Raw genomic sequence first — 20,229 nt, 5'->3', positions numbered from 1 at the left:
CCGCGCTCGGAGGGTCTACGTCACGCCCTCCGCGCGTTACGTCGTGCCCCCCCCCCCCCCCCGCCGCGTGCGCAGGCGCAGTGCGGGCCGCTTTGGGAGGCGGAAGATGGCCGCTGAAGGGGAGGAAGAGGATTACATGTCGGATGCCTTTATCAATTTTCAGTAAGACGTCTCTCAGGGTCTGCGGTGGGCCTCACCAGAGTCGGTATATTTACCAATCAAATATGTTGGATGTCCACCGAGTAAGAGCAGGCCCGTCCTCTGCCAATATTCAGAGGTTGCCCACCTCCCTGTGTCATCTTCAACGTTGACAAATTCTGCCTCTTCCACTAACATCACGGCTCCGTGGGAAGCAGTTTCTCCTGGGGCTAAATCTCTTGCAGTTTTTCTCGTAGCCGTAGTCCCATAGCTCATAAACATTGTTTGTTTTCTAGTACTGATGGTGTTGACAGCCGAAGTTAGACTCAAAGGTTGTTGGCCTTGCACATTATATAACTAGAAGCCCACCCAGTCTTTGGTTGCTGTTGGAGCAGTCCCATATTCTCATTAGTCTCATAAACCTTTTCTCCCCATGTCCATTAACTCCTGATTCTCCCACCACTAGGGATGGTTTACAGGGGGTCGGTTAACCTCCCAACCTTTGGGATGTGGAAGGAAACTCACGCAGGCACAGGGAGAACATGCAAACACCACAATGTCAGAATCGAATCCTCAATGCTGGAGTGGTGTGTCAACAGCATTGACGTTGTGTCACCCTAATCTATTGAAGCTACTGGAGGCTGCAATTGTATGTACGTTGTGTTTAGGAAAAATAATTTGCCTACATAACTCAGTTATTTTCCTAATGATGAGACTCTTGACGTTTGATTTAACTACTTGTGGTAGATTAATTACCAATTTCCACAAAGAGCAACAAGAAAAATTGTTTAAACAATGCTGATTAACAGTTTAATGCTGACAATTTTTACAGGAGACCCCCGCCCCCCCTTTTTATGTATACTCGATATGTTAAACTGATTTTGTCCCATGGTTGTGGTGGACACTGACAAGTGAGCATTGATTGCCTGTGTTTCTGTGTAACTTTACGATCTTCATGTAGATTTGTATCCAAAAATAACCCAAAAAATAACCTAAAGCAGGAAAACATGGCTTTGAAGAACATACAGAAGGGATTTACCAGTATGGTACCAGAGCTGAAAGACCTGAGTTCTGAGAAGTTAGGATTGTTCTCTTTAGAGTATCGTTCGGTGTGGTGAAACTTAATAGAGCTGTTCAAATGTATACAGAGTTTTGAGTAAATTAAGTAAAGTGATACCATTTCCATTGGTGAAGTGAAGAAAGATTGGTGGTGTTGGTAATTGGAGGTAGAGAATTGAGGTACTTGCCGAACACATTGTGGTGATCAGATATTTCAAGACATACTTTCACTTCCAATTTCATCTTCAGTCTGCTAAACTGATAGAATGCCATTAGTTGTTTTAATTTTACATGGATTAGGAAGGGAATATTAACTGAGTATCCTGTTCCTTATCACACAGACAGGAATGCACTTGTTAGGGTGTCAGTCTTTCTATTTGAAAGGCACAGCATGGAAACAGGTCATTCAACCCATCGAGTCCACACTGACCATCGATCACCCGTTCACATTAGTTGTATGTTATCCCAGTTAACATACAGAGGCCAATTCATCTACAGTTGCGCACAACTCTGGGATTCGGGAGGTAACCTGACCACCTGGCGGAAACCCACATGCAAGCTTCACACAGACAGAACCCGAGGTCAGGATCAAACCTGGCTCACTGACGCTGTGAGAGCAGTAGCTCTACTCACTGCACCACTGAGCCGCTCACACCACGTGTCAGTTTGACTACACCATAGACAAACAGACATGTTACATGCTTGTATCTCCCTTGATGGACCTGCTGAAGATTTGTTGAGTGCGACCTAGCGTAGGAGGTTACATTTCCTGGTGCAGTTGGGATGGGGAGAATTCTGGATATTATATAAAAGCTGCCTTTAATATATCCCTAGGCAGGATGTCAAGCCTGGATTGGTTAAGGTGGAAAAATCAGAAAGACACCATGAGAAAAAAGTTGAGCAGAAAAAGCCGCCGACTCGTGTGAACCGTGAAGAGGAGAGACGTGACTCCATGCTACAGTGCTCGTTGGGGAGTGACAATAAGGGCTTTGCATTGCTTCAGAAGATGGGGTATAAAGCAGGCCGTGGTCTCGGCAGGAACGGTGTGTATCCAGTTATTTTCTGTTATCTCTGAATTTTATTTTTGAAGAGCTATATGTCTCGGATGCGGTTTAAAGGAATTTATTGCTACTTCATTATGGATAGTCCCTGACGATAATCAGTAGTAACTGAAATTTTAAATGCAATGTAAAATAACGAAACATAATAATATTTGAAGCAGCTTAATTATTTTAAAGAACAGCTAGAGTATGTGTTTTCATAAATGGTTAAACAAGCCAAGGTGTTTCACAGGAGCAGAATCATCTCAAAATCCCCTCCACCACTCCCATCATCCCAGTCTCCCTCCTCAATCATTATCCTATTGAATACTTTCCAGTTCCATGTGGGACGGTCAATAGGATGATGATTGATCAAAATGCTGGAATAAATCAGCAGGACACGCCGCATCTCTGGAGAGAAGGAATGGGTCTTCTTGAAGAAGGGTCTCGACTCGAAACGTCACCCATTCCTTCTCTCCAGAGATGCGGCCTGTTCTGCTGAGTTACTCCAGCATTTTGTGTCTACCTTCCTTGTAATCGAGGGTGACTTACTACCACTCCTGGGTTCAGAAGTAGCTGATGGGCTATTGTGAGAATCACAGCTGGGGTAGGAGTTGGCTAATGGGGCAGGAGGCTAGCCTGTGAAGTGATGCATTCCTTTCACAATTTATACGGGCTTTAGTGTGCCCCTGATGCATGCACTGGAGGTTCTTCATACCATCCTGAATGCTTCTTCTCTACTATGAACAGTCGTGGAGCAGAGATTCCGGGAGTCGGCAGGAATGCTGCACTTCTTCAAGAAAGTTTTGAGCACATTTGAATCTTTTCTGTCTGTTAATCTGTCACAACAGAGCTCAGAACAGAGGTGCCTATAACTGGTGCTGACCATAACAACAATGAGGTCAACTGACAGAGAATAACTAGGGCTTCAATGCTGGGTCTAGAAGCTGGCACTCACATCGGTTCATGTATCTTTCTCATGAATCTGGAGGATTTTGCAGAAACAACATTGGTGATATTTTTCCATTGCCTTTGGATCCCCGCTGTCGGTAGTCCAGGTCTCCAAAGCATAGGAGAACAGGCCAGTAGACCACAAGTCTTGTGGCAGGTCTGAGATCTTTATCTTCAAATAATCTTTTTGTCTTGATAGATTAAAAGCAGTAGTGAATTCCATCATCAATGTCTGACTGGTGTGTGAATTTGTTGAATTATCCAACAAGGTACTTGGTTCAGATGGCAAGTAGGGATGCAAAATAAATGCAAACTTTGCCACCTGAATTCCTTGAATAAAAAATTAAATACACAACACAACATTAACACATGTTTCCTCAATGGGTCCTTTCTGATCTGTTGACATACTTAAGTATGTTTTGCTTCTGAGCTTGTCGAAGCCTCATTCTTTGAAATCTTGTAATGTTGCACTGTATGCAGTTTTGCAAGACAAAAGCAGGACTTTCATCTCAGCTAATCCATGCCAAAATTTCTGCTGAACCCAAACAGCAGTCCATTCTGGTGTTCCAGATACTCCTCTTGGCATCAAGCACCACATTGTGGCCATTCTGAATAAAGTCATTTGGTTATTTGGCCATGAATATTAGATCACGCAAAGCATGCTTTCATCATGATTTCAAATTATGAAAAATGACTGTGCAAAGGGAGTTCATAAAATATTTTACCATGAAAGTTAGGAGTAAATGTAAAATAAGTTTAAAATCTAAATGTCACCTTTGCTTTTACAGAAACTGGGATTATTGAACCCATTCCACTAGAGATCAAAAAAGGTCAGTTAAATGTAGTTTGCTGTGAATTTTTGGATGAATTGCCATTATATTTTGTGTAGGATTTAATATTCAGGGTCTTATTTATTTATTTATTTGGGATGCGGGTGATGTTGGCGTGGCAAGATTTATTACCACTCTATTGGCCTTGAGAGGGTGGCAGTGAGCCATCTTGAACTGCTGCAACCTTGTGGCTCACTGGTTAAATTAACATTTGGTACTTTATTAGAAAGGAGATTCTAACGAATAGCAGAATCCTGCATTTTTTTTATCGGGGGGGGGGGGTTAATGTTGCTTATGATGTGATGAATAATTAGTACAGGCCTTCCCAGGTTGCAAACGTCCAATTTAAGGACACTCCTACATAGGAACAAGCTCCCAGAATATTATTAAATCCAAAGGTCCAACATATGCCCAAACGTTCGTTCCTATGAACAGCAAAATTAGTTGTTTCCTCATCCTCTACTTTTAGTAATTGTTCTTTCTTACCAGTCTTATGTACTTTTGATTCATTCACTTGCCATTCATTACAAATTGTGGGGACATGGTTACCATATTGTATGTTTTATGTGTATTTTCCAACGTACAAATAAAATCAACCTATGAACCTCTGTAAAAATTAAATCTTTTCACTACCTGGGAATAGCCTCTTCGTTCATTCTGAACAGAACACAATTGCTTTATGTTTCCTCTTGCCTTTGAGGAGAATATACTTTCATGCTGGTGTACAAGGACACCATCGTTGCAGTGCTGGTGCCTGACTGGAATACAAGTGTTGTTTTACCATTAAAGGACGTGGTGGAATTGGCCATGAGAAAGCCAAGAAACGGAAAGCTGAGGAGAGGATGGAACATCGAAAACAAATGTTACAAGTGAAAAGACAAGCCGAGAAGTTCGCCTATAATGATTATAGGTATAGTACACCTCTGCCTGGTTCATATTTATTTAATACAAAACATGATTTTATAGAACCAATATTTTAAATATTTTAAGATAGGAACATAAGATTATCAACTTGTACTTTCATTGATTCATTTGGCCATCTATCCCGAACCACATAAAACTCAACTACTTGTTTCAGCTTCAAGTCAGTTGTACATTTTGAGTCATGTATTTGGTCTCAGTACTTTATGTATAAAGTTCCATCCCCTTTATCCGCCAGGTTGAATCTTTCCCATCTCTAGTAATTTATTAAATATTTGATAAGGGAGTGAAGCATGTTTCAGATTATTACATTTGAAGCGATGGTTGGGAATGGAAAGACTTATGTCCTAGGGGTAAGGCCGAGTTTTATATTTATACTTGGCCAGAATGTCAGTGGGAACTGTGTGCAGGTAGTCAAAGGCAACTGCGAGCAAACTTGTCACCTTCGAATTGTGTCTTTCCAGCCTTGTCACACCACCACCAGCTTGGGATAAAATGCTAAGTTTACAAAGGTAGATTCTACTGTAGGGAAGGTCATGCCTTATCGACTAACAATAATTTTTTTTGACATTTGATGGATTATCTTAATTATCCAAATTTTTCAGTTCATGGCATCTAGGATTATTAACACATGAAAAGACAAATTCCCATTGCTCTGTAAAGGTGGGATTTAATTGCATCCATTGTATAGATTTCAGCAATTATGACTCATTCAATCTATTGTAGCGATTCTGGTTGTAATGATCCATTGCACTTACTGCACAGATTTCAGTCAATATAATGCATTGAAACTATTGAACATATATGAGCCATTATTACTTATTACATCTTTTGTACCCATTCCAGTTCTTATAATCCATTCAATTCATTATGATCTTGAAGGTTAATTCAGCAACTTTGTATAGTAATCATCTTTTTGAGTTTAACTTCTGCAATGCCTCACTACTGCCACTCTTTCCAGTTCGTCAAGAGATAATATTCAGGTTCACAAGAAATAGTAAATTGGGCTATATCACCCTACCAAACATGTTTGGTGAGCCTAACGGTGATCGTAGACACCCAATAATCCTCAACGCTGGAGACATTGATTTCCTCACCCCATAGAAACATAGAAAATAGGTGCAGGAGTAGGCCATTCGGCCCATGGCTCTCATCTTGCTGAAACTATCCTCAAGCAATGTTCAAAGCTTGGTTTGTCATTGAGTCAACCAGCACAAAAACAGGTATTGGCCATCGAGTACCTTTCTTTACTAATCCCATTTCCCAGCCCTCAATCTGTTGATTTTAAGTCCTTATCCAAATATTTCTTAAATATCACGGTTACCTGCCTGCCATCTCAGGCAGTGTATTATGGATTTTAACCATCCTTTGGACAAAAAATCTTCCCCCATTCTCCTCTATATCTCTTGCCCCTTGTCTTTGGTCATAGAACACTCCAGCTAAGGGGATCCAGGGGAAAACAATTTACTCAAGTGATAAGCACCACAAGGAACAATTGAGATGAGTGGTATTGAGTTGGAGACATATTAGATTATTCTGAAAAATCAGAAAAATTGCAGATGCTGAAACTCTGAGATAAAAACAGAAATTGTTAAAAACTTTCAGCAGGTCGTACATCATCTGTGAAAGAAGGAACAGAATTACTATTTCACATCAAATCTCTTTCATTAGTTCTGGTGAAGGGACTTTGACCTGAAATGTTAACCATGTTTCTTTTTCCACAGATGCTGCCTGACCTGCAGTATTTAATTTTTCCAGCATTTTCCATTTTTGTTATGAAAATTTGTTCTGGTGTGAAATAGATGAAGTGGATGGAAACTGGATCAAGTGAAGTGTTGGCACTAATGTGGATCAGTTAGTCTTATGTTGTGCTGCCATATATTGTAAGTTAAAATAGTGAAGTGTACTGATTATAGAGGGACTCTGCATCTCTACTACAAATACCACTGGGTGGTGCCAACAATGGCTGCCTCGCCAACAGTCTGTCTTTTGTTGTTTGTATGTGTTAAATGTATGTTTTTAGTGTTCTTTAGCTTGTTTATGTGGTGGGGGGGAAGAGTTGGAGGAAACTTTTTCTAATCTCTTACCTTGACGGAGATGCGATTTTTTTTCCATATCGTATCTCCGGCCTAACTGCGGCCTAACATCGAGCAGTTGGCGGCCTTTGCTGGAGACCGATTTTGAGAGCTCCACTGCGGGTGCCTGCGGACTTTAACATCACGGAGCTCGCGATCCCTTTGCCAGTGATCAACCTCTGAGCTCCACCGCGGGAGTCTGCGGGTCTTTAACATCACAGAGCTCACGGTCTCTGGTCAGAGACCGGCTTCGGGAACTCCAAGCCACGGGACCTTCGATCGCCCCGACGCGGAGGCTTCGACTGCCGGCTGCTGGAGCTTTGGTCGCCCTGACTGCGGGTGGTTTGACGGCCCCGACCGCGGGAGAATAAAAGAGGAAGAAGATTGGACTTTATTGCCTTCCATCACAGTGAGAAGTCTGCTGTGATGGACGTTTATGTCAACTTTTATGTAGTTGTGTGTCTTGTTGCTTTTTTAAAAAGTATGGTTGTATGGTAATTTGAATTTCACTGTCCCCTAATTGGTACACGTGACAATAAACTGACCTTGAAACCTTGCAGCAGGACCATACAAACAAGGAATAGATAACTAATGGACCTGGTTTTAGTGTTTCTTTTGCAATGAATGTTAACCTGGTCTGGACACTGGGAGAATTAATTGTCTCTTCTTTGTTAGCAACCTTTTACATTGAAATTCAGTTAGATAGACATGTTATCCAGATTATCCCCCCCCCCCCAAATCCTAGCCCTAAATTGTTACAAGGTAATCTGCCAGATTCAGCGTTAACAGTTTCAAAGAATAACGAATTAAAAACACAAAAGTCATTGTGTTCAATGGTCATCATAAATTCCATTCCAAGCCATTGACTGCATTAACCTGATCCCATTATGAAGCTGAACCTAACTCTGTCTGACTTGAGATAACTACAGTCCTCCAATTCTGGAATCTTGTGCATCTCAGATTTTAATCAGTACACAATTGATACGTGCTTTCAGCTACAGAATTCCCGCCCTAAATTTCTAGGCTTCTCGACTTCTCTCTGCAGCTTGAAGACACTACTTGGTCACCTGTCCTACCACCCATCTTATCAGTTGCATATTTTTTGATAAAGTTTCTTGTGAAGTACTGTCGGTTGCTTACTATGGTGGAGGTGCTATATAAGTGTAGGTTGTTATTAATCAGTTTTATATCGCCAGTTGTATACATAGAAAAGTCACTTCAATTGAGTTTTTTTCCCCCTTTTCATCTTCTAGAGTACGTTTCAGATTCAAAAAAGACCAAAATCAGATGGAAGGTGATTTACGGAAGAGCCAGTTTGCTTGTCAACAACTGGATGAAAAGAAGGTAATCTGACTTTCTGCATGATTGTATATAGGAAATGGAGCAAACTATCCAGCTCCCAAGGTCCATTTAAACAGTCACACCATTCACAGCTGATCTGTATACCTGCCTTTGCTCCATATCCTGTGATGAAAGTCTAATAATCTCATTGTTGAATATTTCAACTGACTCCCGCATCTTCCTGACTTCTTTCCTCTTACCAACTCTGATTTTTAGTTTATGTCCTCTCATCCACGATATTAATAAAGATTAGTAGTCTTTTGGATCTTGGATTGGGGATCAAGGGATCTGAGGTTAGTCAGGAAAGTAGCTCTGAGGTAAATGATCAGTCATAAACTTATTGAACAATAAAGTAAGTACATGGGCGAAAGTACAGGAGCAGCTTACTCCTGCTTCCATTTCTTTTGATCATATATCCGGCAAGGGGAAATAATTTCTCATTGTCAACCTTCTCTTGTTGGAGGTGGTAATTTCATGCCACATGTCTCACACAACGTTACTTGCCAATTATCAACACTTTCCAAGGGAAAGCAGCTAACAACTACCTTAAAGAGTCATTCCCTCCATTGCCTGCTGGAGTTGTGGCTGCTGTGTTCAACACCTATAAAGTGACCTGCAGTTACTTGCCTAGGTTACTCAGAAAGCACTTTCCAAATCTATGACGTCTACCACCTTCAAGAAATTCGACATCCTAACTTGGAAATACATTGCCAGTCCTTCAATGTTTCTTAACCTAAGTCCTGGAACTATCTCCCCAGCAGCACTGTGGGAGTAGCTCCAGCAGAAGAATGGCCGTGTTTCAAGAGAACACTCCTTACTACCTTCCCAAGGGCATTTAGGCTTGGGCTTTGCCAGTGCACCTACCTCCCAAAGGCTGAATAATATATTCAATTCATCAGCTACAGTGTACTTCAGAGAGTTTTGTGAACTGATGTTTTGAAAAAGATACCAAATAAATATGTCTTTTTGTATGGAAACCTACCCTTAGCACCATAAATTGCAGCACCTTTTTACTCGTTGCTAGAAGAGACAGAATCTATTCCTACATGTTTGCTCTTGCTGATAAAACTCTCATAATTTACTGTAAAGAAATTTCCCTCCATCTTCTGCCTCTTTATTTGCGAGCATACCCACTAACCAAGTGCTGGCTTTCAGGTCTAAAAGGCCCCTCGGGGACCAAGAAATTACAAATTCTCTGGTCTTTTTAACCTTTTTATTTACATCCCATTACAAGCACAGCCATGGTATATAACATACTGCAAAACAATGTGCAACCCAGGGAGTTAAATTACTTGTCGTAAAGGTTCATTTGTTCAAGAACATACATTTGTTTAGCTTTCATGTCTTTCCAAATGTCTACCCTCTCTGTTTTGTACAGGGTATAGATATCCCAGAGCAAACTTGGTACTGGGTGCCCACTGATCAGGAGGAGGAAGATGACCAGGATACAAACCAGGATGACCAGGACATTGGGAAGATGGAAGCTGTATGGCAAATTTTACTTTATATGTCTTACTCTTCTTGCTGAGCTATTTGCAGAATAAGTGAAATATAATGTGCAATGCTAAGAAATCACCTTGAAGAATTTTCCAAACTTTGCCAGTTTCATTTCAATTGTCAACAGATCAGAGGGTTGTATGACTAACTATTGAATTTTTTGAGTTATTGTGATGTGCCAATGAAGAACATTAGATGTAGTATTCATAATTTCTTCCATGAAATTTGTGTAGAAGATTGATGAAGATTTTTTTAATGGAATCCAAAGGAAAGTGGCGAGTAGGATTAAGAATTTGTGTAGTTTGAGAAAGGTCATTGGGGATTGTAGTATGTTCCAAATATGTTTCTGTATATAAATGTTTTAGATTTAAATGTGCTACATTTAAGAAATTTGCTTATGATTCCAAAATTGCCAGTTTGGTGATAATTGACAATAGAGAATAGGTGCAGGAGTAGGCCATGCAATGTGATCACGGCTGATCATCCACAATCAGTACCCCGTTTCTGCCTTCCCTTCATACCCCTTGACTCCCCTGTCTTTAAGAGCCCTATCTAGCTCTCTCTTGAAAGTATCCAGAGAACCGGCCTCCATCGCCCTCTGAGGCAGACTCGCAACTCTCTGTGTGAAAAAGTGTTTCCTCATATCCGTTCTAAATGGCTTACCCCTTATTCTTAAACTGTGGGGAATAGAGAGAAAGTTAAGTAAGAGGCTGCGGGAAGATAGTAATAAATCAGCTGGGTCAGTACAAAAGTAGTAAGAGAATTAATTCTGTAGACTTTTAGACAACATGGTGAATAGTGAATACAGACTTTTAGACAACATGGTGAATAGTGAATACAGATAAATGACAGGATGCCAAAAAGGTGTCAGGGGTCAAGAATGGATTATTGTCACATGTCCCGAAACAGAACAATGAAATCCTTACTTGAAGCAACACAACAAATTATGTAAACATGGTACTCGGTAAACTCCATAATAACAAAAAAAAAGTTCAGTACTTTTTTTAAAGCAAACAAACAATAATATTGCGAAGACAAAAATAATGCCAAGTCTAGGTAGTTGTAGGGAGTTTGGTCATGATTTGGAGGTTGTAGTGTTTAATAGCCTGATGGTTGTTGGGAAGAAGCTGAACCTGGACGTTACAGTTTTTAGGCTCCTATCTTAATGTTTGTGTCCACAAAATCCATACCGTAGCAGGATACTTGACCGGGCAAGGCTCCATCCGCATCAGGTACATTCAAATTGTCAGGTTGTTGATTGCTGTAAAGAGCATAGCATTTTTAATTAATACAATACTTTCTTGTCTTCAGACCGAGGAGAAACTACAAGCAGTGACAGACTATCTCAGAAAGACCTACTTCTACTGTATTTGGTGTGCAATTTCTTACGAAGGTAAACATTTTACCGTGGCTGTCATTGGAAAGTTTATAGATGAATACATCTTTGTTATTCCCTTGCTGAAGTAGCGGATTGTGTGATCTTTATTGATGCTTTAAGAGCATTTTTTTAAAGTAATAGGAAGGCCCTTTAGTCCATTAAAGGCACGATACCACTTTAAATATTATACAACCATATTTTGACATGCATCTGAGACAATTTAACAAATAACCCAAATCATTTTCACCTGCTTTGAAAGGATTGTTTGTGATTAATGTTTTAAATTCACTTAAAAATATACTAGTGACTTTCACAACGGTGGAATGCCCTTAAGTAGTTTCATTATTTTTTTAAAGACTGTTTATAGAACACATAGTAGAGGTAGCCAGAGGCAAGACTACCACTGGCGGGGAAGGAAGAAGTGGGAGCTGTACAGATTTTGGTGAACACAGCAATTCTGAAGAGCTGTGAGGCAGAGGTTGTTAAAACAGGGCCTTGATCAGAAACTATTGACAGAAGCTTGGAATTTAACAACAAAAGGAGGGGCAGTGGGGGGGCAATTTAGCACATCATATCTCAGCTGTAATTTAAGTTAGTTTCACTTCCCACCTCTCCCATCCGTCACACTTGCTATATGAGGTGTTTTCCACTACTAATGTCCTCGCTCCTTCTTCCACATTTCAGTCATCATCAGCTATCCTGATTCTCACCTTCCATCCCAATCATCTCGCCACTTGCTGATTCAATGATCTTCGATACATTGCTTCCTCTCCTCTACTCTCGTCTATACAATGGTATCGCTGCATCTTTAGCATACAACTTTACTCAAGCAATGAAGCACTGCAGTTCCTTTTGAATGTGGGTGAATTGAAGACCTGAAATATTTTGTCAAACATTGAGGAGCTGTGCTACTATAAAATATGCACAGGCAGTTGGAATAGATTACTTTGTTGCACTTTTACCCAGGGAAGGGGAATCAAGAACCAGAGGACATAGGTTTAAGGTGAGAAAGGAAAGATTTAACAGCAACCTGAGGAACAAAGTTTTCACACAGGTGGGTGGATGGAATAAGCTGCCAGAGGAGGAAGTTGAGGTAGAAACTATGACAACATTTAAAAGACATTTGGACAACGGTTTAGAGAAATGGGCCAAACGCACGCAGATGGGACTGGTGTAACTGGGGCATCTTGGTCATCATGGGCAAGTTGGGTCGAAGGGCCTGTCTGACATGCTGTCTGACTCTTATGACATTGCAATACCATTAACAATTAAAGCGTTAATACCAGAAGCAAGCATCACTTATTGACTGACTGTGGTAAAACCTCAAGAGTGATCTAATGGAGGAATTTTAAGATAATGAATGGGTGCAATGGGTAGGAAAAGACATTGGAGACAGAAGAGACTGCAAAGATGGAACCGTGAGCAAAACAATGGAAGAATTTAGCAGGCCAGGCAGCATCTGTGGAGGGAAATGATCAGATGACACTTCGTGTTAAGACCATTCTTCAGACTGGAATATGGTCCCAACACAAAATGTATCTGCCAATTTCTTGTACTCCAACAGTTTTTTTGTTGGAAGAGAAGATATGTTCAATACTGGTATTTGTACATGTAGTTTAGTCACTAATACATTCAGGTCAGGCAGCGACTCTGAGGAACACGGATGTGCAACCTGAAACGCCACCTATGACTAGTAGCACATTGACTAGTAGATATGCTCTCTGACTTGCTGAGTTACTCGAGCACGTTGCATCTTTCATTGACTGCAAAATGTCTTGAGACTTATTTAGGAAAGATGCCGCCGGAGTGAGGCGACTCTTTGCATGCTCTTCCCAGAGAAGGATCTACCACCACCACATACAATTGCTTCACTCTTTTAAATATTTTTTTCTACCTGTAAGTATAACACCATTTCTAATTGTTCTAACGCTTTGTCTGTGAAACTGATGCGCTGCAATGTGCTACTAGTCAATTAGTTCTGTACTCTATCTTCCCCTTTGCTCTATATATTGTACATGTTTGACTTCACTGGATACTGACCAGATACCATGCAAAATAAAGTTTTTCACTGTACCACAGTGCATGTGTTAATAATAAACCAAAAGCTAAGAATGCAATTCTTCCTTTTCCTCGTTTGTTCTAAAAAAAGTGTTGTTGATTTTGAATTCCAGGTAAGGAGGACCTGTCCAGTAACTGCCCAGGAAACTGTTCAGCTGACCATTGCTGACTGTCCCAACAGCACTCAGAATGCCAATGGCAGCACTTGATGCTCTCCAGAGCAAGTTTGCTGAAGCTGGAATTAAGTCATGTCCTGAATGCAAACAAGCTCATAAAGTACGCAGGTCATCTCAGCTCTTGAGGATTAGCGGCAACGGAGTGTGTTCTACCTGCCGTTTTAAAAGAAATGAGCGGAAAGATAAACAATGTCAATTCCGCTGAAATTCCACAACTGTCTAATTTTCCCAAGTTTTCTGACCAACAGGCAGCTGTATCTACAGTATATCTTCGCTATCCATTTAAAATATTTCAGTGTATTTATTGATCCATATCAGGTAGCTTTATTTGCTTGTGAACTGTTCACAGTGAGGGGTTTGGGCAATGTAATATAATATCCATCAAACATAACCTGCATCAAGGTCATAAAAAAACAGTGCTGGAACACTCAGCGGAACAGGAAGTATCTGTGGAGGACACGGATAGGCAACGTTTTAACCCAAAACATCTGTCCATGTCTTCCATAGATGCTGCCTGACCCACTGAGGTACTCCAGCATTTGTGTTTTTTATTTATAAACCAACATCTGCAGTTCCTTGTGTCTCCGTTTTACTGTATCAAGGTCATTCAGACTAATTGTGAGTATTACATTTCAGATTCCTGATTGACAATCTTTCCATCTTTATTAAAGAGTAACACTCAAATGATTGTTGGACTAGATTCATGTATATTAATTTGGTTATTTTTTAGCCCCATTGCAGCTTTCATGGCTGCCTATTCCCTACTGTTCTTTTATTCATTTAAATTTGTATATTTATATTTTACAAATAAACACCTTTTTCATTCATTGCTTGTGCATCCTGATGCTGAACCTGAATAGTGAAAGAAAGTCTGTAATACGGCAGGGACTCTGACTTTCACATTTCCTATTTTCTAACAAATAACCCAAAAATACATAATTGGCTGTGAACTTTGAGATATCTTGAAGTAATGAAAGATACAATGGAAGTTGAAGTTTGTTGTTTCTTTTTACTCCACTGCCCTCATCAACCTGCCAAGAGTTACTGCCACATTTACAACTGATATCTGAACTAAACAAACCTTTCTTGATAAGCAAAGGTTACTGTCGACAAATGAGAATGTGGAGTCGATGTTACAGTCAAATCCACCGTGGCACAGGAGGCTTGAGAGCCTGAGGGGTGTACTTGTGCCTCTGATTTGTATGATACTGTGCAAAGTAAAGCTGAATCTTGGATGCGACAGTAAAAAAGTGGGCATAAAAAAGCCCTTGGTCATTACCACAAAGAACAGATAGAGCTTTGTGGCCTAACCGAAAATATCCCTCAGTCAAAATTAATTAAATATATTTTCTGGTCAATATAACATTGTTGTCGTGAATTCCTGCTGCTATGCTTTCTACATTACATAAGCAATTACAGACTGGTTGTTAAACACTTTAGGGCATCTTGTGGTCTTGAAAAGTAGATTAGAAATATAAGTAACACAAAATGCTGGAGTAACTCAGCGGGCCAGGGAGCAGACTCAGAACTGCTGTAGCTTTGGGAGCAACAACAGCAGTAGGAGATAAGCAAGAGATACGACTGATTGGCTCTAGCCCAAGTGGGAGGAGAGAAGTGAAGACAGTTAAAGTACAGGTCAAGGACAGGCAGACTTGACTCAGAACTGCTGTAGCTTTGGGAGCAACAACAGCAGTAGGAGATTAGCAAGAGATACGACTGATTGGCTCTAGCCCAAGTGGGAGGAGAGAAGTGAAAACAGTTTCAGTGCTGGGAAAACAGTTGAAAACTGAGGAATTTGGTTTGTAAATTGGTAAATCAGGCAATTTATCAGTCAATTTAAGCAAGACTGCTCTTAGCGAGCGGCAGTGAGTGAGCGGCCCTGTGAGGGAAGTGTGAGTCTTTGGCGAGGAGACGAAAGAAGCAGATGTCAGGCAAGCTGATTCAGTGCGATGCTTGCAGTATGTGGGAGGTCAAGGACACCGCCGGTGCCTCTGGCTGCTACAAATGCGAGAAGTGCATCCAGGTAGAGCTCCTGAAGGGCCGTGTTGGGGAACTGGAGAAGCAAGTGGATGACCTCCGGTTCGTCCGAGAAACGGAGTCGTTCCTAGACAAGTCCTACAGTACGATTGTTACACCTAAGGTACTGGAAGAGAGAAGGTGGGAGACAGTGAGAACGGGAGGGAAGCATGGAATGCCAACGTCCCCGGGTGTTGTACCTCTTGTGAACAGGTTCACCCACTTAGAAGCTGTCGGGACAGAAGAGGTGTTTACACTGGGCGGCGGACTGGCTTGTGATGCGAATAGGGCTGTTGAGCCAAAACCAAAAAGGCCTAAGGCAGGCAACGCCATTGTAGTGGGAGACTCCATTGTGAGAGGTACGGACAGGGGTTTCTGCGGCAACAGACGGGATGCGAGGATGGTGTGCTGCCTTCCTGGTGCCAGGATCCAGGATGTCACGGACAGAGTGCAGAAAATCCTCAAGGGCGAAGGTGAACATCCGGAAGTGGTGGTGCATGTCGGCACAAACGATGTCGGAAAGAAGGGGATGAATATTCTGCAGCGTGACTTTAGAGAGCTCGGAAAAATGCTGAACAGCAGGACCTCCGGGGTTGTTATCTCCGGTTTGCTTCCTGTTCCTCGTGCTGGCGAGAGCAGGAACAGGGAGATACGGGACCTGAACGTGTGGCTGAGGAACTGGTGCACGGGGCAGTGATTTAGATTCTTAGATCACTGGGATCTGTTTTGGGGTAAGGGGGTACTGTACAAAAGGGACGGATTGCATCTTAACAGTTGTGGGACCAGCAATCTGGCAGGCAGGTTTGCCACTGCTACACGGGTGGTTTTAAACTGAATAAGGGGGGGTGGGGTGTCGAATGGGCTAGTGGAGGATGGAGTTAAAGGAAAGGGTTTCTTAAATGTGTGAGCGTAGAGACAGAGGGGTGTAAAATGAGGGTAGAAGCAATAGGTAGCAAGGTGAAAAGTAAAAGTGGCAGGCCGGAAAATCCAGGGCAAAAATCAAAAAGGGCCACTTTTCAACAAAATTGTATAAGGGGTAAGAGTGTTGTAAAAACAAGCCTGAAGGCTTTGTGTCTCAATGCAAGGAGCATTCGTAATAAGGTGGATGAGTTGAATGTGCAGATAGCTATTAATGACTATGATATAGTTGGGATCACGGAGACATGGCTCCAGGGTGACCAAGGCTGGGAGCTGAACATCCAGGGATATTCAATATTCAGGAGGGATAGAGAGAAAGGAAAAGGAGGTGGGGTAGCGTTGCTGATTAGAGAGGAGATTAACGCAATGGAAAGGAAGGACATTAGTTTGCAGGATGTGGAATCGGTATGGGTAGAGCTGCGAAACACTAAGGGGCAGAAAACGCTGGTGGGTGTTGTGTACAGGCCACCTAACAGTAGTAGTGAAGTTGGAGATGGTATCAAACAGGAAATTAGAAATGCGTGCGACAAAGGCAAAACCGTTATAATGGGTGACTTCAATCTACATATAGATTGGGTGAATCAAATTGGCAGGGGTGCTGAGGAAGAGGATTTTTTGGAATGTATGCGGGATAGTTATCTAAATCAACATGTAGAGGAACCAACGAGAGAGCAGGCTATTTTAGACTGGGTATTGAGTAATGAGGAAGGGTTAGTTAGCAGTCTTGTTGTACGTGCCCCCTTGGGCAAGAGTTACCATAATATGGTTGAGTTCTTCATTAGGATGGAGAGTGACATTGTTAATTCAGAAACAATGGTTCTGAACTTAAAGAAAGGTAACTTTGAGGGTATGAGACGTGAATTGGCCAAGATTGACTGGCAATTAATTCTAAAAGGGTTGACGGTGGATATGCAATGGAAGACATTTAAAGACTGCATGGATGAACTACAAAAATTGTTCATCCCAGTTTGGCAAAAGAATAAATCAGGGAAGGTAGTGCATCCGTGGATAACAAGGGAAATCAGGGATAGTATCAAAGCGAAGGATGATGCGTACAAATTAGCCAGAAAAAGCAGCATACCGGAGGACTGGGAGAAATTCAGAGACCAGCAGAGGAGGACAAAGGGCTTAATTAGGAAAGGAAAAATAGATTATGAAAGAAAACTGGCAGGGAACATAAAAACTGACTGCAAAAGTTTTTATAGATATGTGAAAAGAAAGAGATTAGTTAAAACAAATGTAGGTCCCTTGCAGTCAGAAACAGGCGAGTTGATCATGGGGAACAAGGATATGGCGGACCAATTGAATAACTACTTTGGTTCCGTCTTCACTAAGGAAGACATAAATAATCTGCCGGAAATAGCAGGGGACCGCGGGTCAAAGGAGTTGGAGGAATTGAGTGAAATCCAGGTTAGCCGGGAAGTGGTGTTGGGTAAATTAAATGGATTAAAGGCCGATAAATCCCCAGGGCCAGATAGGCTGCATCCCAGAGTACTTAAGGAAGTAGCTCCAGAAATAGTGGATGCATTAGTAATAATCTTTCAAAACTCTTTAGATTCTGGAGTAGTTCCTGAGGATTGGCGGGTAGCAAACGAAACCCCACTTTTTAAGAAGGGAGGGAGAGAGAAAACGGGGAATTACAGACCAGTTAGTCTAACATCGGTAGTGGGGAAACTGCTAGAGTCAGTTATTAAAGATGGGATAGCAGCACATTTGGAAAGTGGTGAAATCATTGGACAAAGTCAGCATGGATTTACAAAAGGTAAATCATGTCTGACGAATCTTATAGAATTTTTCGAGGATGTAACTAGTAGCGTGGATAGGGGAGAACCAGTGGATGTGGTGTATCTGGACTTCCAGAAGGCTTTCGACAAGGTCCCACATAAGAGATTAGTTTACAAACTTAAAGCACACGGCATTGGGGGTTCAGTATTGATGTTGATAGAGAACTGGCTGGCAAACAGGAAGCAAAGAGTAGGAGTAAACGGGTCCTTTTCACAATGGCAGGCAGTGACTAGTGGGGTACCACAAGGCTCAGTGCTGGGACCCCAGCTATTTACAATATATATTAATGATCTGGATGAGGGAATTGAAGGCAATATCTCCAAGTTTGCGGATGACACTAAGCTGGGGGGCAGTGTTAGCTGTGAGGAGGATGCTAGGAGACTGCAAGGTGACTTGGATAGGCTGGGTGAGTGGGCAAATGTTTGGCAGATGCAGTATAATGTGGATAAATGTGAGGTTATCCATTTTGGTGGCAAAAACAGGAAAGCAGACTATTATCTAAATGGTGGTCGACTAGGAAAAGGGGAGATGCAGCGAGACCTGGGTGTCATGGTACACCAGTCATTGAAAGTGGGCATGCAGGTGCAGCAGGCAGTGAAGAAAGCGAATGGTATGTTAGCTTTCATAGCAAAAGGATTTGAGTATAGGAGCAGGGAGGTTCTACTGCAGTTGTACAGGGTCTTGGTGAGACCACACCTGGAGTATTGCGTACAGTTTTGGTCTCCAAATCTGAGGAAGGACATTATTGCCATAGAGGGAGTGCAGAGAAGGTTCACCAGACTGATTCCTGGGATGTCAGGACTGTCTTATGAAGAAAGACTGGATAGACTTGGTTTATACTCTCTAGAATTTAGGAGATTGAGAGGGGATCTTATAGAAACTTACAAAATTCTTAAGGGGTTGGACAGGCTAGATGCAGGAAGATTGCTCCCGATGTTGGGGAAGTCCAGGACAAGGGGTCACAGCTTAAGGATAAGGGGGAAATCCTTTAAAACCGAGATGAGAAGAACTTATTTCAGACAGAGAGTGGTGAATCTCTGGAACTCCCTGCCACAGAGGGTAGTCGAGGCCAGTTCATTGGCTATATTTAAGAGGGAGTTAGATGTGGCCCTTGTGGCTAAGGGGATCAGAGGGTATGGAGAGAAGGCAGGTACGGGATACTGAGTTGGATGATCAGCCATGATCATATTGAATGGCGGTGCAGGCTCGAAGGGCCGAATGGCCTACTCCTGCACCTAATTTCTATGTTTCTATGTTTCTAATATGGATAAGTGACATTTCAGGTCGGGACCTCTGTTGCTCCTGCTTTCCACCTCTCTACTTCTAAACATGCTACCTGACCCACTGAGTCCCTCCAGCAATTGGTATTCTATGCAAGATTTTAGCATCTACAGTTCCGTGTCTCCTCTTCTATAACTATCCAGATTGTACTCTAGAAATGCATCTTATAACATGAAACATTTTACTATTGATATTACCAAATTGAAAAATGGGTGATAGAATTTGGGTGAAATTGGATTTCCATCAGTCAGGTAATTCATAACTCGAGAGAGCCACTGTATCTGACTGATGCAGAAATTAACACTTCAAATGAAGCAGCAGCTGCCAATAGTAATTTTGTATGAACAATAAGGCCAATCTGCTCTTCATCATTAAAGCTACAAGTGGTAGGTAACAGAATGCAATCAAACATTCTCTTAGATAATAATAACATTCAGAACAAAATAAACCCATAAAATGTTTCATGTTGTAATCAGAGGCTAATTCCCTGGAGGAATACATCACTGAGAGACTTGTTCCCAGGCCAGGAGCAAGAATCGGGTTGGCTGCCTGTTGCTGTGCAGCATTGTGTTCTAATTGCAGGTAAAATAACATCAATTTGGGGAAATTGGGCCGGAACTTTTGTGCAAAATGGAAATAGTGCATTTACAGTCATGTGTGTATCCAATGATATTAGGTGCCACACCTACTTCCGCCATGAATGGAGCTTTTGGATGCAACCTCCTCTAGAACCAGGAGCACATCATGCTACTGCATTCCATTCAT

At 41.7% G+C, this 20,229-nt stretch overlaps 1 protein-coding gene across 3 annotated transcripts; it reads left to right on the top strand.

The window, feature by feature from the left end:
- The first annotated feature begins 21 nt into the window (after positions 1-21).
- Positions 22-14,292, top strand: gpatch11 (G-patch domain containing 11). 3 transcript variants are annotated; one of them, XM_033021793.1, is made up of 8 exons: positions 22-162; positions 2,032-2,240; positions 3,977-4,018; positions 4,808-4,928; positions 8,268-8,358; positions 9,734-9,841; positions 11,164-11,245; positions 13,402-14,292. In XM_033021793.1, exons 1-8 carry the CDS (start codon positions 107-109, stop codon positions 13,455-13,457), a joined length of 765 nt encoding a protein of 254 aa, XP_032877684.1. In that variant the 5' UTR covers positions 22-106; the 3' UTR covers positions 13,458-14,292. The 3 variants fall into 3 exon arrangements, with proteins under 3 accessions (XP_032877684.1, XP_032877683.1, XP_032877685.1); XM_033021792.1 differs by having other exon boundaries at positions 74-205; XM_033021794.1 differs by having other exon boundaries at positions 81-186.
- The last annotated feature ends 5,937 nt before the right edge of the window (positions 14,293-20,229 follow it).

This window comes from Amblyraja radiata, chromosome 5, assembly GCF_010909765.2.
Source record: "Amblyraja radiata isolate CabotCenter1 chromosome 5, sAmbRad1.1.pri, whole genome shotgun sequence".
NCBI lineage: Eukaryota > Metazoa > Chordata > Chondrichthyes > Rajiformes > Rajidae > Amblyraja > Amblyraja radiata.
This window is presented reverse-complemented; position numbering and strand designations above follow the sequence as displayed.

Coding starts and splice junctions, on each gene's coding strand:
- gpatch11 (XM_033021792.1), top strand. CDS start 144: ATGCCTTTATCAATTTTCAGTAAGACGTCTCTCAGGGTCTGCGGTGGG. Junction 4,019..4,807: donor TCCACTAGAGATCAAAAAAG/GTCAGTTAAATG, acceptor TTACCATTAAAG/GACGTGGTGGAATTGGCCAT. Junction 8,359..9,733: donor AACAACTGGATGAAAAGAAG/GTAATCTGACTT, acceptor TGTTTTGTACAG/GGTATAGATATCCCAGAGCA.